Source organism: Semicossyphus pulcher, unplaced genomic scaffold (genome assembly GCF_022749685.1).
Source record: "Semicossyphus pulcher isolate SPU_LCO1_2020_fin unplaced genomic scaffold, fSemPul1.0.p SCAF_14, whole genome shotgun sequence".
NCBI classification, from domain to species: Eukaryota; Metazoa; Chordata; class Actinopteri; order Labriformes; family Labridae; genus Semicossyphus; species Semicossyphus pulcher.
In genome coordinates this window covers 28,378,285-28,395,066 of record NW_027211648.1, presented here as the reverse complement: position 1 = coordinate 28,395,066, position 16,782 = coordinate 28,378,285, and the positions used below count along the sequence as shown (strand labels likewise).

General features: G+C 43.4%; 1 protein-coding gene across 4 annotated transcripts in view; it reads left to right on the top strand.

Annotated features, from left to right (window-relative positions):
* The window catches only part of myt1lb (myelin transcription factor 1-like, b), a 138,013-nt gene that overhangs the window by 53,659 nt on the left and 67,572 nt on the right, over positions 1–16,782 (top strand). For all 4 annotated transcript variants that reach the window (XM_069661295.1, XM_069661294.1, XM_069661296.1 and 1 more), the window contains exons 3-4: positions 414–459; positions 2,970–3,003. In XM_069661295.1, the coding sequence (XP_069517396.1) occupies positions 414–459; positions 2,970–3,003 (80 nt within the window). The remainder of the gene's footprint in view (positions 1–413; positions 460–2,969; positions 3,004–16,782) is intronic.

Here is a 16,782-nt window from a genome sequence, read left to right as displayed (position 1 = left end):
TCCTGAAATAAACATCCAACATTGTTTCATTAAAACCAGTGATAAATAAATATTGACTTTTGATTGAAGAGATTTGTACAAATGCAGTTTAATAAATTCAGGGGGACAGCTGTGTTGGAAAAGAGAGTTTTTGTAGGTCTCATTTACTCGGCACTGATTGAAGATAATATTAAAGATCCAAATGTTCTTATGCTTCATCTATTTTTAACATTTAAACAAACGTGTAAATGATTCAAGACAGATTGTCTGTCAATCATCTGCATGAAATGTTACATCGCAGTGTTGCAGACATCAATTGCATGTTCGACAAGCAGGAAAAAAGCCCTCCGAACGTGAACGTGTATCTAAATTAAAGATAATTTTGCGATGCTGTCTGTTGTGTGTTTAACAGCTTGTTTGTGTCTCTTCTGCAGATGGAGGTGGATGCAGACGATAAGCGCCATCGCACACGCTCCAAAGGTATCTGCACGGATACACACGCGTACACACACAGCGGCAACGCTATTCAGGGTGACCTTCACTCCCCCAGCACACAAACACTTACATGCACAGACTGGAGCACGCACATATACTGTACACACACCACTGCACAAATCCCAGACTGCCACAGTTGATTTGGCTTTCCTTACTGCTCCCTCTCTCCCCCCCCCCCGTCTCTCTTTTTAGAGATTTTGCAGAAACAGAATCAAACATCACATTTTCGTAGCTTTGTACAAAATAACAGATCTACCACAGTGACTAAAACACTAAACATAATATCAAGAAATTATAGGGGAAAAAAGCACTTCAGTCTCAGTTTGTCGCTGATGAACCGATACCACTCTTTTTGATAGTTGATCTAAACAGAATGGGCTTAACCTGCTTGGTAGAGTTGTGACTGTCCACACGATGGACAAAATCATTAGCCCATGCTCATGGGCGCAGCTGTTGAGCTCACTGTTGCTGGTCCAGCGGCATGGGTCCAGTTTTGCAGACATGCACCCACAAAGCTCAGTACCAGAACTACACCCTCACCTGCAGTTATCTTGCATGTAAGGGTGTAGGTCTGCATGTAAATCCGATACCTGCAATTTAAGTCCCGCAACCAGCTTAATGATTTAAGACAACAGACTGTTTGACACCAGTGCCTCACTTATATTCCATATAAAATATCCTGGGAGATAAATGTTAAAAGAAGAGCATATGTTTGTTTTCACCTGCTGCCCGCTTTGTCCCTGTGAAATTATAGAAAGACTTTTTCAGCTGTTACTCAGCTGCAGGTTACTCAGGACGCTACCGTCCAGTTGTGGTTTAGTGTTAACACTGAATGTTGAGGGGTGAACATTAGCTTTCTTTAGCTGTTTGATGCCTCTGATGACTGATCATTACATATATCGGAGTAGACAAGTTCAATAGATTGGGAGCGTGTGACTTCCTGTCCCCCGCTGTCACATAAAACCAAAGCACTGAAAATGCTCGCCCAGCCGTCCCCCTCCTCCTTGTCAGCCTTCTGTCCACCCTCACAGCTTAAAATCATCTAAAAGGAAGTAACCACGTTCTCATCAGAGGTTCTTCGTCCTCTTGATGCATTTTTTATTTCTCCTAACTTCACAAAGTTTCTCCCGTCTCTGACAGGAACAAAGAACGAGAACGTGGTGACCGTTGTTCCTACATCATGTAGATCATTAACCGCATGGCCTACGTTTGATTGAGTTACATGTGTCCTGTCGGTCCCTCACTCACTCGCTTCTTCCTTTACACCAAAGCATGACTTACTTTAATCTACTAAAAGCAGAATATTTTGATTGCGACACTAATGAATCATCAATATTTAACATAATCAGCTTTCAAATGGATCACCTCACAAATTTCATATCTCTAAAATATGAGTCTACTTGCTCTTGACTCAAATCTTTTGGCACCATGAAGGGGATACAGGTCATACTTTGTAGGCAGTAAGGAGTGATTTCAGACGCAGGCTATGTCCCAGCATCGGTGTGCTTGTTTGCACATTCTGTGTCAGTATGAGTTTGTTTAACAAATGTTTTTATTTTTTTGGTAACCTAAATATTTTAAACTTCTGGGCGCAGTTGCAATCCTACTCCTACTATTACACAAATGAACTAACCGATCCAGGCAGCAGTAGACGAGCCACTTCAGTGAGTTCTGTGAGGTAAAATTAATTTATTTCTCAATGGCGGCTTTAAATAGAAAGATGAGAGGGCAGCTTCTGGGATTAAGAAGAGGATCACACCCTTATGGGCGCTTTCACACTTAAAGTCCGTTTGTTTGATCCGAATCAAAGACCAAATTGTTACAAAGTTGCATTTTGCCTCTAGTTGGTTTGTGTTCACACGGCAGCTTTTTCCAGCGGACCATGCTCGAGCTAACTGCTCTCTGATTGGTTAGAATTTCCACGTGGGAAAACTCCCTGAAGTAAACAAAGAACGAGAGCACACTCCTCAAACACATTCAACACGATCGCGGACTTTCCTCGTCGCTCCCCCACGTCTGTCCTCTACTCATCTCTGCAAGTGTCAACATCCGTTAACAACCCACAATGCACTTTGTTTTGGTTTGCTTTCTGTATTTGGTCCTACTTTAAGTCCGTTTATGCTGTCTTTGTTGTTAGATACTTAGAATAACAATCTGTGTCTGTTAGTGACAATCTCACTCATCTTTCAGCAACTACAGCCTGTTTGGGCGCTGAACTAACCCCGATGTGTGCTGTAAAATAGGTAAAAATAGGGCTTAAACAGGTTTAATACGACTGGAATTACCCTTTAAAACATTATCAGTGTCTCATTGATACATTATTTTAAACTTGAACTAAGTTGGATCATAAGGCACAATGAAAACTATTCAGCCGGTTTCTTTTTATGTGTTTTTTGTATTTAGCATGAAGTCAGGACCTGTTGCATAATCTCTCTCTCTCTCTCTCTCTTTCTCTATGTCTCTCTCTCGCTCTCTCTGTCTCTCTCTCTTCTCAGTGCCTGTGGATCCAGCATTAACGGAGCTTTTCAGGTCAGTGTGATTGAAAAGTGCACTGCACTGGTTCACGCACACGCGCACAAGCAACACAAACAAGAATGCACAGACAGGCGGAAAATAGCCAGATAGTTCCAAACACATACTTATACACACCCACAAACACACACATATACACAAAGCTGCCGTTGTCTTAGTGTTAAAACAGAGAAATTCAAACAGTGTGTGGATCAAATGTTTCCATATCACCAACCAGAGACGTTCCTGCCTTTTACGGTTTGATAGGCGTCCTCAAATCAGCAACCAGTTGCTGTGGTTTGCTTTGTTGCCAGGTTTCTCTCCTGTTCCTTGTGTTCTCTCGTTCCCTCTCTATTTTTCTGTTTCTTCAGCCATGAGGAGATATTTATAGATAATTCACTTTCTCTCTCTCCTGGTGTGAATTTCTCCCTGCCTCTCTCTGGACATCTTCAGTGTCACAAAAAGAAGATAACAGCGTAACAGGAAAAATTCTTTCCTCCCTCTGGTGAACACAATTCCCTCGTATGAAATATTAAATAAGAGGGTTTTCTCCTCCTTCAATGTTCCAACTAGACAAGCTAAATAATTCTGTCTTTGTCTCATGTACTTGATGATATTTAGCATGATATCCAATTATCAATTCATTACCCATTCTCTCTCTCTCTCTACGCCCACAGCCGTAAAGTTGTGATCGGGTGATTTGAGTGGGTGGAAGGTAGAACACAACTTTATCTCAAATTTGAAGCTTTTCTTTGTTACTAGAAAAGTTTCTTCCCAGTTCCCGAATTTTTAAGACCTATTGTTTCCTTTTTTTAAGGATTCAAAGAGTGAGGATAAGCTCAAAGTTAATTATGATCAAAGATATAGATTCATTAATAATGGTGCTTGGTAAAAGATAGAGGCAAAACTTGGTGGGAGGTGTATTTGCACAAAATACCGTAAGATCCTCGACTGTGGAAAGCACAAGTTGTCCCGCAGTGTGCCGCTGGTACACAACAGAGCTGCAGCCCTGAGGGGAAAGTTTAGTCTGGATACTGGACTTTTTTATATCAATGTTGGTATTGAGTACATTAAGTACAATTGACCCTTCACTAAGCCCCGCCCCCCTTGGTTACTGTTGCTACGCCTGTCAAGCTTTCGCACCGGCATGTGGCATCTGGCGTTTTCAACTATAACAGTGAGAGACGTTCAAAGAGAAATAACAGCAAATCTCTGGAAAAATAGTTCCCAAATATGAGAGAGAAGTCGACAGAACGACAACACGTTATTAAAGTTACATCCGGAACATAATCTGTCAGCGGAGTGTTGAGAATGACGAAGAAATAAAGCTCAGCGGTCCCAACGCAAGCGTCAGGCACGTCTTTACGATTCATGTTTAGGACAATCATAAACAGGAACAATAATGTTCTTACACAGCAGGGTGAGTCAATATATTGTTTTATTTTAAGCTAATGTTTAGTTCTGACTCTCTATAACTTTCATTATCTAATATGTTTTAGCTCACTGCTAGCAAAATGATCCCACTTTTTCATGATGTTTGAAGCGCGTCAGGATATCGCTCGCACATCGTGGGCTTGATGCAAAACACTGGATCTCCTGAAGGCACAACAGGAAAGCCCAACAAAATCCTGCACAATTTTGCCACAACAATGGCACAAACCAAGGGGTGGTTAAATTAAGGCTGTGCCCATGTAATCGGTGGTGGCAGCGAAGGCCAGACAGGATCACAAGCGGAGACCAGTTGACTGTTTTTAATTCATGTCCGACATCTCTCCTCTCGAGTTTTTGGCTTCGGAAGGGTGAAAAATATGCTGTCAGGCTTGCAGGTTCCATATGCATTTCTACTTGTTCTGAAAGCTTGGCAGGCCTCCTGCACCTAGTTACGGTTGCTAACGTAGGATTGGACAGTAGTCGTTCATGGGAGGGGTTTAGCGAAGGGTCAACTGAGCGCACCTGCAGAGCAGCCGCCTCGCACTCCATCAAGCTACATGTCAGAGCTCATTGGTTGGAAGTTCTCTTGCTGTGCTGCAGTGATGCATTCAGGTCCACTCTTTTAAATCCATCAACTTTAGTTTAATATAATAAGTGAAATGCCTCATTGAGCTTTTAAGAGATCAGAGCACACATACAGGATGTGATGGTGATGAGTGGAAGTAAACGGCACACGTGCAGCTGTTTGTCATGTACAGGAAGTGTTAACGGCACCGGGGATGAACTGGAGTTGGTGTGGGCTGCAGCTGGGTCAAGTCAGGTTGAGCTGCAGTCTATGTCTGTTCACTCCAAAACATTGGCCCTAATGGAGCCCTTATACGTGCATTGTAACAGCTTATTGACTTTTGTTACACACGGTGCAACATGTATTCTCTTGGGAGGGCGAGGAGCGGAGCCCAAAGGATTTCACTGCAGTTCATTAATGTTAGGCACTCAGCCTGCCTGTCCACACTGCTGCTGTTATCTTAGTCATGTACACAGAGGCTAGGCTAGTTCTGCATGTATTTATATAACAGGCTTATAAATGTAAAGCGTGCTGTTTGGAAATGAAAGGGTGGACATTTCAGTGTCCTCTACTTGTCTTTGCGAGTTGTTTCCACCCCAGTAATGTGTGAGTTTAATTTTGTCCTTGGCTGTGTGTTAGCGGGTGGTTGCAGCTCAGATAAGGGTTCCTGCCTACCTATATATCAATAAATAATATTCCACCTGGAAGATTACTGTGTAGCCTTTAGCTGATATTCATAGATAGTACAAGGTGTACTCCCCCTCCTCCCTCTCTCCTCTCTCTCCTTCATGCCCCTCTGTTTTCACTGTTCCCCCCTTTCCCCTTTCTCTGTCAGTCTCACCTCCCTCTCTCACTTCTCCTCCCTCTCTCACTCTGCTGCCGCCTGCAGATAGTAATTAATCAGGGGATCGATGTGAAGCCTATCTCCAGGCTGAGGCGTCTATAATGTCGATAATGCCGCTCGATGGCCTCTCTCCCCGGAGAGCTGATAGTCTTCAGGACGAACAGCCTTGACTTTGCATGGAGCGGTCTGGGCTGCGTCAGATAGGCTGCTGCTGTTATGCCTGTTTGTGTGATTGTATGTGTTTATATGTGTGCACAATCCATGTAAGCCTTTACTCCAACACAGAACACACACACAAACGAACTCTAGTAGGATATAAACGCTTGATTATTTAAGTGGAACTTTTTAGGTATCATGTGGAGGGATCAGGGTAAAAACAGGTGTGTTATGAAGCTGTCTCTGCCCGTCACAGACTTCAGCTGGTCCCACAAGACTACCAGAGGGCTCAGTAGGACGTTGTGGGCCCCTTCTTCATACAGGAAAATAATAAGCTCTATTTGACAGACGGACTCCAAAATGGGACCCACGTTTTGCCCAAGCTTGCTGCTTTCTGAGAAAGTGAAGGCGTTTTGAGCGTTAGCTTGATCCTGCATAAAAATGGACCAAAACTATATGAGGCAGAAAAGAACAAAAATACCTTGAAGAGGTAATATTGCAACAGTGCAGGTTTGCTTTTTGCCAGTACGGACCTGTCTCCACTAATATTTTGGGTAGACTCGTCCCTTTCAGTATTTGTTAAATGATCTTTTGTGTGAAGGAATCTAAGATCATTCAGAAGAGCCCTGGAAGAGAGGGAGAAAGCTGCAAGCTGCAGAAAGCTGCTCCTACGAGCCTCCCCTGCTGACTTTGACAGAGAATCTTTCAGAAATTCAATAAATATTTAGTGCTCTACTTGTGCTACGCTCTTATGTGAGTACTCTGATTAATACAGGTGTTTTTTAAGTTTGAACAGGAGCCCGAGGTCTTGTGTCCATGAAGTGTTTTTGTATTACCCAGAACCTTGCAGCACTTTCCTGCCAGAGAAAAATGCTGCATGAACACACACCTGTATCTTTTTTTTTTTTTTTTTTATCTTTCTTACGATTATTTTTTTGTAGCATGTTTGCCTGTATTGATCGGACAGCGGAAGAGAGACAGGAAATATTGGGAGATGAGAGAGGGGGGTGACATGCAGCAAAGGGCCGCAGGCGGGAGTGGAACCTGCAGCCGCTGCGTCGAGGACTGCAGCCTCTGCTCTAGCGCCTGTTCTACCCACTGAGCTAAACCAGCGCCCCCAGTTTGTTGTGTTTCGGACACTAGTGCATGCTTAAATATATACACTTTATTTTATGATACATTTTGCCCCCTTGCAGTTTTGAACAGCGTGGGGCTGGGTTGTTGTGTCCCTAAAACGACTCTGCCCTTGAATTAGTGGTGCCCTCAGCGACAGTGGCATACAGGACATGGATTACACACATAGAATATAATTCAAGTTGAGGTCCAAGTTTGATGACGCACAATCTTGGATCCCATCGGCTATAGGCTGACGATGAGCCTCTGGGGACAACGGTGAACATGCCGGGCGATAAACAACTTGCAGTAAAGCCTCCCTTTCCACGTGCTGCATCGTTTACAGAAAAATAAACCGTTTTTCTTGTGATTGACTTTAATTAACCTTTGCTGAAATTTCAACATCGTGATGCAGATAAGTAACAAGTCAAAATGAAGCTTTGGCAGGTCTGTCCTCAAGAGGAGAAGAAAAACACTTGTAAAAATACTTTGTTGAACGGGGGTCAGATCATTCATTTCTGATGCATTCGAGGAAGTCGGGACATCTAAACGCTGAACGGCTTTCTTGACACAGTGTCCAGCGAATTTGTCTCAAGTTGAATTTTAGATCTAGAGCAGATCGTTAGCTGAACTTGTTCATCTGTTTATAGAGATTAATAAGAAGCTAAATCGTCGGCAGATGACGGGATGGAGTCGGGATGTCATTACGGTGGATTACTGTCCGCCTGCTTTTGCTCTCCACACGGACTGTTTTTCCTGCATACGCCGCAGCCTGCTGATACGTGATTGGTCAATATTACACGGACTACAAGCGTAGTACAAATGGAAACCAGAACAATCCACGTCCCTGCCTAAAGATTTTACATTTCTATGTAGAATCTGTAAATAGAGATGAGATGACCATGATGTTCATTTTCGTCACTGCACTTGCCCCCAAAGCAGCCACCGCAGCAGCAAGTATGAAACAAACGGAAGGTAAAGGCATCGTCCTCCACTCAAAGCTCCAATTACATGGTTGAATCTCTTTTATGAAAGAAAAAATAAAGATAGCGTTAACAGAAGAGGCCCCATCTCAATAAACCCCATCATGTTTTTCATACGGGAGGTGGGGTGGGGGAGGAGCTGTGCCAGACACAGAGCTCTCAGCATAAACATTCCCTCCACATCGCTCTGTGTCATTTGCATATTTACAGTCTGCAATGCTAATCATGTTTATTGGGGTGTATAAGTACTACGCAGGAGCTCAATAGGAGAGGATAGCTTTGTGCTTGAGACTGCATGGCAGAGGCACGGGGATAAAAATTTCCCCAACCCCCCCATTTTTGGGAAATAAAGCCTCCTCCTGCAGTAATCCAATTTCAAAAGACAAAAAGAGCCGTCTTACGTAACTAGGACAGCTCGGGCTTTTGCTAATTATGGTGTTAATGCCGAGTGAAATCTCCCCCCAGTTTAATTTTTAAAGGCAAAGATTTGTGAAGATATTTTTGTGTTTTGGGTGCAGCTCTTACTTCATCAAAAGATACTGTATCCTTTATAATGTGAGGTGGTGGATGTCTGGTTTACTGCAATGAGGTTTTTGTTTTTTAAATGAATGTATAAAAATTATATTTTGCGGCGATCAATGAGGAAAGATTTTCTCGCTGGAGGTGTCAGTGCCTGAGGCTGGTGTCTGGCAGACCTATTCTCTCCCTTATTTACATTACATTAAAAAATTGCACGATTTCACCTTCAGCATGTAGCTTTCATTGTCAGTCCCGGTGTGATTGTGAAGAGTTGAGGACAACTAAGTAAGCTGGATATCTGCTAAAGCTCCTCTTTTTTTCTACCTCTGTCAGATTTCTGCTCCCGCACGAAAAAGACATAAGGTTGTCCTCCGTCGCCGGCCGGGCGAACGAGAGGGGTGTGCAGCGGTCCTGGCCTCGGCTTTAATTGCCGGTGTCAGAGCTGAAACATGGCCGAACAGGAAATGATCAAGTTAATGAAACGTTTTAATTATTCATCATAATTGTGGAACGTGACGAGCGTGTTGGTGAATCCCTGGCCTGGCCATTCACACACTTACATACGTACCGTCTCTCCCTCCCTCTCTCTCTCTCTCTCTCTCTCTCTCTCTCTCTCTCTCTCTCTCTCTCTCTCTCTCTCTCTCGTTCCCTTTGTCTTACCCACATTGAACACTTGCTCTCCCATGGTGCTCTCCCTCATCCTTATTACCCGCCATTCTCTTCACTGATAGAACCAGCAAGATCAGTCTGTGTTATAATTACTTGCCCTTGTCTGCTCGGGGTCGTTACTCTGACACCTCCCACCTCAGCCCCCCTCCTCACTCCCCCACCTGCCGCCGAGCCTGCATGCCCACTGGCCTGAGCCCCTGCAGCCATTCTGCTCATCACTGCAGGGCTGACGGGCAACTGGCATATCGATCTGAGAGCTCTGGAGCACAAGACTGAAATGAAAAAATATTTTCTCTCAGTCTCGTACTACACACACGCGCGTGCCCACATCCACCAACTGTGCACGGCAGATAATTAAAGACAACTAAAACAAATATGGGGATATCAGTTCAGGATTGAGACTCCTTTTTATCTCACTGTCTGTCTTTGTCTGCTCCTTTCTTCCTTCCTCCTGTTTCTTCATCTTGACATTCCTTTTTCTCGGCTCCTTCCTGCTCCTTTTAAGTCCCCCTTTCCCTTCCTTTGCTCTTTTCCTTCCTTCCTTCCTTCCTCCTCCTCTCTACCTCTTCCATCTCTCTCGGCTGTCTCTGGCAGAGCTAATTCCCTCTTCAGATGGTGCGGCTCTCATTTGCATACTTATCAAACTGTTTGGACTATCCGACAGAAGCTGTAGGAAGGTGGGGTCATTAATATGTTAATTAGCCCCCCTCCCTCCCCGCGATGGCGCACCATCCGTATCCTCCACCTCTCTCTCCGCTTCATCCGAAGCCTTTGAATGTTTGAATAGCCTCAGAGGCCTGCAAATGCCGTAAGACCCTGTAGACATCCATACAGGGGGGTTAGGGTTAGCTCTCTGTAGTGGGTGTGTGTGTGCAGCTCTGTAAGCTACCATCAATTACATGTCTGCAGTCACGGATTAGCAGCATTTGTACATGTGTTCATTGGACGTTTCTGAGCCATATGATCTGGTTGCACTATTGACCGTAAACTCCTCCCCTTAACTACAATTGTCCAATCAAAGCCCTAGCAGCTGTAGCTGTGCATGACAGCACTGTCAGGCTTTTGGACTCTGTATTTTAAGATAGTGTAGGGTGTGTCCGTTTTAAGAGCCTTTCTGACACCAAAGACAAAACAGCAGCGTTGTTAGCATCCCTGGCTAACTAGCATAATATCTACAGAAGTAACAAAGTATTAATGCTACTTCCAAAGCCGAGGAGCGTATCATTAACCATGTTTGGTTTGTGGGCGACAGATTTCAAAGGTTTTAAGTGGAAGCTGGTCCTAGTGGCTATCACGCTTAAGCCTCTCTGTCCCTTCATTTTACAGTATTTGGTAAAGTTCAGACTCCAGCAACAATCCTGTGTCATTGAGATAGCTTTAAGTTTTTTAAAACACATTTACTATGTTATTGTTTGTTTACTGTTTTTACTCAAAAACCATTTATCTGGGCATTTTGCCTTTTTGTGATGCAGAAGAGAGACAGGAAAGGTTCGACTGAGAGAGGCTATTACATGTGGCAAAGAGCCTGAGCTGGAATGAATCTCATGTTGCTGAAATAAGGACTCAGTCTTAGTGGTACACACTGGGAGCTACCAGGACGGCCCACTAGGGGTGGGCGGTATACCAGTTTCACACCATCACCAGCGTCATGTTCTGCCACGACATGGATTTTGCAATACCGTGATAAACCCAAACGTTTTGGTTTTCCATCACTTATCTACAGGAAAAGTCCATCTGACATCACATTGTGCATCTCTTCTGCACACAGAGACCTCACGCTCTGCATGGAGTGTGTGTGTGTCACTTGCCTGAAAACACGCTGCAGCCGTCATAAATAATGTCGGGATGATCGAGTCAGACACGCAATACGCGAGTCGGCTTTTCAGTGAACGTGTCCCCGTAATTAGCGGAACCTCTGTTTAACGCTGTGGCCACATGGTTCACAGAGCAGAGGTGCCGCGGAGTGGCTTCACCTGCTGCGCACACACGGCATGAGGTTGTGTGTTTGGTGACAGGAAGTAGGATGTGTGAGTTTCGTTTCACGGGGCTGCTCACGCTGATTAAACATACATTTGAACACCGTTAGAAACAGTTGTTGTAGCCCAGAAGTCTATTTGTAGTCGCTGAACCAAGTGTGGTAAAAGTAGGAAGGTGTTTGTAAAATAGAAAATAGACTTTTGAAGTTTGAAGTTTGTTTAATTGTTTATATGTACATGAAAACACATCTGTTTGTTCCCTTACATTGACAATAAAGCAAAAAGAGCTAGAACCATGTTTTGAGTTGAGTATGTTTTGTGTCTTCTCTATGGACCAACAACTAGTTAGCATTTTTACAGGCTTCACTTTTCAAAATGAGTGAGCAGGAAACATTTTTAAGTCAGCAAGAGACGCCGTCTTCAGTGTTAGCTTTGTAAGCTTGGTAGGTACCATTGATGAAATCTGCTGTTATTATTTCTGCATATAAGAACGGAAAGCTTGACCGGCAAAGCAACAGTTACTACGGGTATAAACTGTCAGTTGCTAAATCTAACTTATATGTTAGCTTTCCACAAATCTGCATTTGGCACTGAACATAAATTATGTTGAATCCTTGACTTCAACAAAACCCAGTTAATGAAGAAACTCCACATTCAAAGTCCAAGGCTTCCGTACCGTACAGGAAGCTGTTCCCATGTCAGTGAAGGTAACAGCTACAATACTGTCCTGTTTAAAGGTCACAGGGTCGGACGTTTAGTCACTCAGCTCAAGGATAGATGCATCTTTTTAATTCCTATCTGCTCATGAACAAAGGTTAATGCATCACTTCTGTCTCTGCTGTAGTCACAGTGCTTGGTTGGTTGGCAGTGCATTGCAGATTAGTCAGCGTTGAAACAGGTGATTGACTGAGCAGCAAATGTTGGTACAAGGCATATTGGGATTTGATGTCCTTGATCCAGCTTGTTTTGTGGTTTGCTTTTCAAACTTGGTGGTTAGACTCTGCTGCCTGTGCGCTGCCAGAATCCACAGAATTGGAACATTTATTCAGTAATACGCCGGCAAACAGAGGTAAGTGGTTCCTGGAATGAAAAGGAAACATGAAAAAAATCTGCATTTTTTGGTGGAACAGAGAGTTTAACCAGGGACTCGAGTGTTTTCTAAAGTAGGTTTCAATAATTTAACCTGGAGATGGAAAACAGAGAAGCTGTAACAACTTTCCTGCTCACTGGTTTTGATTTTAGCTTTTCAAGGATTTTAACAAATAGGAATTCTAACAGCTTCCTCAGCGAACGTCTTTATGTTCAGTAGAGTCCTTTCTTCCTCTTGCTGTCACCTCTCTACTGTTTGTCGCTGTGCCTCTGCCAGGGTGCCAACGGCTGGCTTTCTAGGTTCATATCATGTGTGCTGGATAAATAAATGTGGAAGACACAACAGTACGTCATAGGGAAAGGGGAAAAAACGAACAAAAAGCATACTATCCTGACATTGTGTGTGGCAAAATTGTCAGCAGAGGTCAGCGGGACTGGTAGGAAGTCGGTAAACACAAATTTCAATTGAACAGTAATTTACTTACAAATTGTCGAGCTGCTGAAGGGCCTGCATAACTTGTGCAAATTGTATTGTTTAAAATACCTATAAACACCTGTTATAGTATCGTAGTGCACATGTTTGCAGTTGGACTGAAACAATACGTGGCGATGAGGTTTTTATGACCGTGTTAGTCATTTGATTGATTTAAAACCTGCCAAAATCAAGACTTTAAACTTTTTCTTAAAAAAAAGAAAAAAAAAGGTTTCTCACTGGGTTATAATTTTCAGTTGAAAAAAAATGTAATTAATCAATTTATTTTAATGCAATACCTTATACTAGTATCATAAAATGTCTAAAATCATCATAAAAGTGTATCGTGACCAGTGTTGGGTAACGTTACTTTTAACAGTAACTCGTTACGTTGCTGCGTTACCTCCTGAGAAAAGTGTGAGATTACTTTTGTGTTTCCAAAAATTAAACCTCCTTTGCGACTCGTTCCACATGTGTGTTATATTATCAGGACGGCGTGTAGCCTGCTGTACGTCTACCTTTTGAATTTATCGACTCTAATGTCATTGCACTCACCTCGTTTACGGCCCATAATCTGTAACTCTGCAGCCTGATAACAGGAATGACAGACGAGGTATAACCTTTACAGCTCTTTAGGATGCTAACAATGTGACAGTGAACTGGGCAGAGGCATACAGCATTAGGCACAGCTGTTTCCATGACAACAATACAACACAGGCTCTTAGTCCCACCAGTGTAGCGGAGCTGTGTTTAGCTGCAGATGCTTCTTCACATTTGAAGTCGAGCTCTTCACAGCTGACGAGCACTTCTCCTCCAGACACAGCTTACATTTCACCGTCGTGTTGTTCTCGTCCCTTTCGCCCAAACATTCAGAATAATGTGAATATTTCCACAAAGTAAACGCTGTCCTCTCTGCCATCTCACTAGCTGAACTGGCTAGCTACACACGCGCACTGACACAGCTGTGTTTACCTTCTGCTGGTGCGCAGCGACCTGCCAAGAAGGAGGAGAGAAACAGAAACAGAGCTTCAGGATTTTCTGTTTTTGTGGCGACAAAAGGAAAAGAGAAATACGGCGATTTATTTTCCAGTAACAGATTACTGTTTATCAAAGTAACGAAATAACGGATTACTTGACTTGCAGAATTAACGCACTATCTTACGTGTTACCCCAACACTGATCGTGACAAAAGTATTGTGATATTATCGTATCATAGGGCCTCTGGTGATTCCCATCCCATCATGACAGGGCCACCTACAAGTGTATGATTATAGCTGCATGTCTTAGGTTTTGCAGCCCACATTTTGTGATTGGTTTTCCTTCTGAGTGGTATTGTATACATTTATATAAATGTAAAAAGAAAGAGGTTTGATGCAACAAAAGGTGAGACGAGGACTTTGTTCTTAGCAGCAATAAAAGCCTCTCACCTCCACCTCCCCCTGCCTCCGAATACATATTTCTGTCTCTGTGAACCAAGAGGGCATTCAATTCCTACCACACAGGGCAGACTTAATAATTACTCTCACTTTGAACGCAATTTCCTGGCTGGGGGAAGTGATTGACAGATTGTATCCATGGTGTCAGGGGGTCCAGCCACGCCCCTCCTGACTAAGGCAGAAATTAAAGAACAGCAGGAGCTAAATTACACCTTAGCAAAGACCTCTGGCAAGAGGACAGGAAGGGAAGAATGATGAATGAGGAAAGGATCAGAACAGAAAGGTAGAGGGTGAGTCGCGTGGGAGCATGGAGATGATTGGAGGGAAGGCTTGAAAATACATTTGTAGCCACACACAAACACATGCACACGCACGCACGCACACACACACAGATGCTGGTTGACACACAAACATGGAGGTAATGGGTCTGCAGTACTATTGGAGTGCAAAGGGAGAGACACTTAAATGCCATCTCTACAGTTGGGATGCTATTTACTCCCTCACACACACACACACACACGCAAGCACACACACATTCATCTCCGCTCTCTCTACTATGTCATGCTCTCAAAGCACTCAGACTGATATGAGAGCAGCAAGCAACCAGCAGAGTGGCACAATGAGTCTCAGGGTATCTACATTGGAAGAGCTCAACAACAGCAGGAAGTGAAGTAGAAGAGTGACAGATCAGTGCTTCGTACACCGAAGGCAGAAAATAAGTGATGGACAACTTCTACTGTGGCCGCTCTATAGAAACGGGTCTCTTATCAGTCCATATTTGATAACGTATAGCTGCTTATATGCTCCATTTTTGTTATTGTCAATCAGGGTTGTGATGGTATAGATTTTGTCCTTCTGTGGTGTGGAAGCATTGTGAGCGTGCAGTTACAGCTGTGTTGTCAACAAATGCAATGGAAAGACTGAAACAAATAATGACCCATTAAAAGAACTGTGTTCCACTATTTTGAAAACATGTCCCTGATGCAGGAAGTACTCCTTATAGTCGAGCACCAAAATGTAGAATAAACTGAAACTGAAGAAATGCAACCAAAATTTACTCTGACTTTGAAAGACCTGCAAAGGACCTTCAAAACTCTGATGCCTGACACTCCCAAAGTCTAAAAGTATTTAACACTAGAAAAGCAAAGCACTTTTTCGGTACTACTTTGGCCAACTTTGACACTGTATCGTTTTGTTCTCGTGAATAGGCCGATGACGTCATCACATTACACGTGCCCAGGATGCTATAAGCAGAGCAAAATGTGTTATTTACACAAATAATCAAAAAAGAGGCGCACATGATTACGTTTGTCTAACAAAAGAACCCCACTAGCATCTGTATTTGGGTCAATAAAATAATAAGAAATGAAAGTGAAAATAATCCCGCTTCTGGTCGGACTAAAAACGATGTGTAATAAGTAAAGTCCACTGTCCCCCGTGCGCTCTTACTCTCTCTGTCACACACGCTTCAGAGGCAATAAGCAATATCCGAACCGATGACAGTAATTACTTTGGGATTGCTTGCCACGCTTATTTACCATGTGTAGCTTTTACTAAATAAATAGACCGTTTTCCTCTGTTTTTAGTGCGTCTCAGTGAGAACCATGCGCAGGCAGCCTACCTGCACTGTGCGCGCCGTTGGCACGGTGCCATCTCGCACCCTCCCGTTACCCGTTCTCTTCAAAAGAGAAAGAGGATCTGTGCGTCTTGGTGTTTGTTCAGTCGGCTCAGTTCGGGCGTGACCGGGTCACACTCAGGCTCCGGTTCTGGCTCAGAATCAGACACGTTGAGGGTGAAAAACAACAACACAAGGCATCTATCTGTTTTTCTAAATGTAATAACATCATTGTGACAATGCAGGCACGTGCAGGATAGGTCTTTAGAAAAAGTCAGGGCAGGAGGGAAACGTATCGCACATAATGACGGAATCATTACACTTTTTCTTCCACAACGCCAAATGACTTCGCTTGCGGTTCTAGTGTTAAGTGACAGACTATAAGATTTTACAAATCCTTGGTATCTTATGGGGTCACTAATTACAAGACTACAAGATTCCAGTCAAAATAGTGCGGAGGCAGTCCCCTCCATGTTTAACATCCATCCATCTACCCAGCTTCCTGTTTGGTGCTGAAGAGAGCACACCTATTGGTTGTTGACAGCGTTACCATCATTAGGGTTTTGAACTCATTGAACACTGTGCATGAGGCAAAGACTAGAATGTCCTGATTGTGAGAGGTCCCACTTTGTCTTTGAGCCCCCAATTTGTCACGAGACTGGCTCAAAGGAAGTGACAAAGAAGGGACTCACACGAAAAAAACTAGGCTACTTAGTTTATTGTAAAACTTAAGATAAAACAAACATTTTTATGCAAGGGAGATAAGTCAGTCATGAGTGTAGTGTATGGATGAGTGTAGTGAGTGATGAACCCAAACAAAACACAGAAACCAAACCAGGTGGTGGAGGCCTGCGAGGAAGAGAAGAGAGACAGAGGTTAGCGTGGAAGCCACTTTAATAAGCTGAAGCCCAATTAACCAGGTGCAGGGA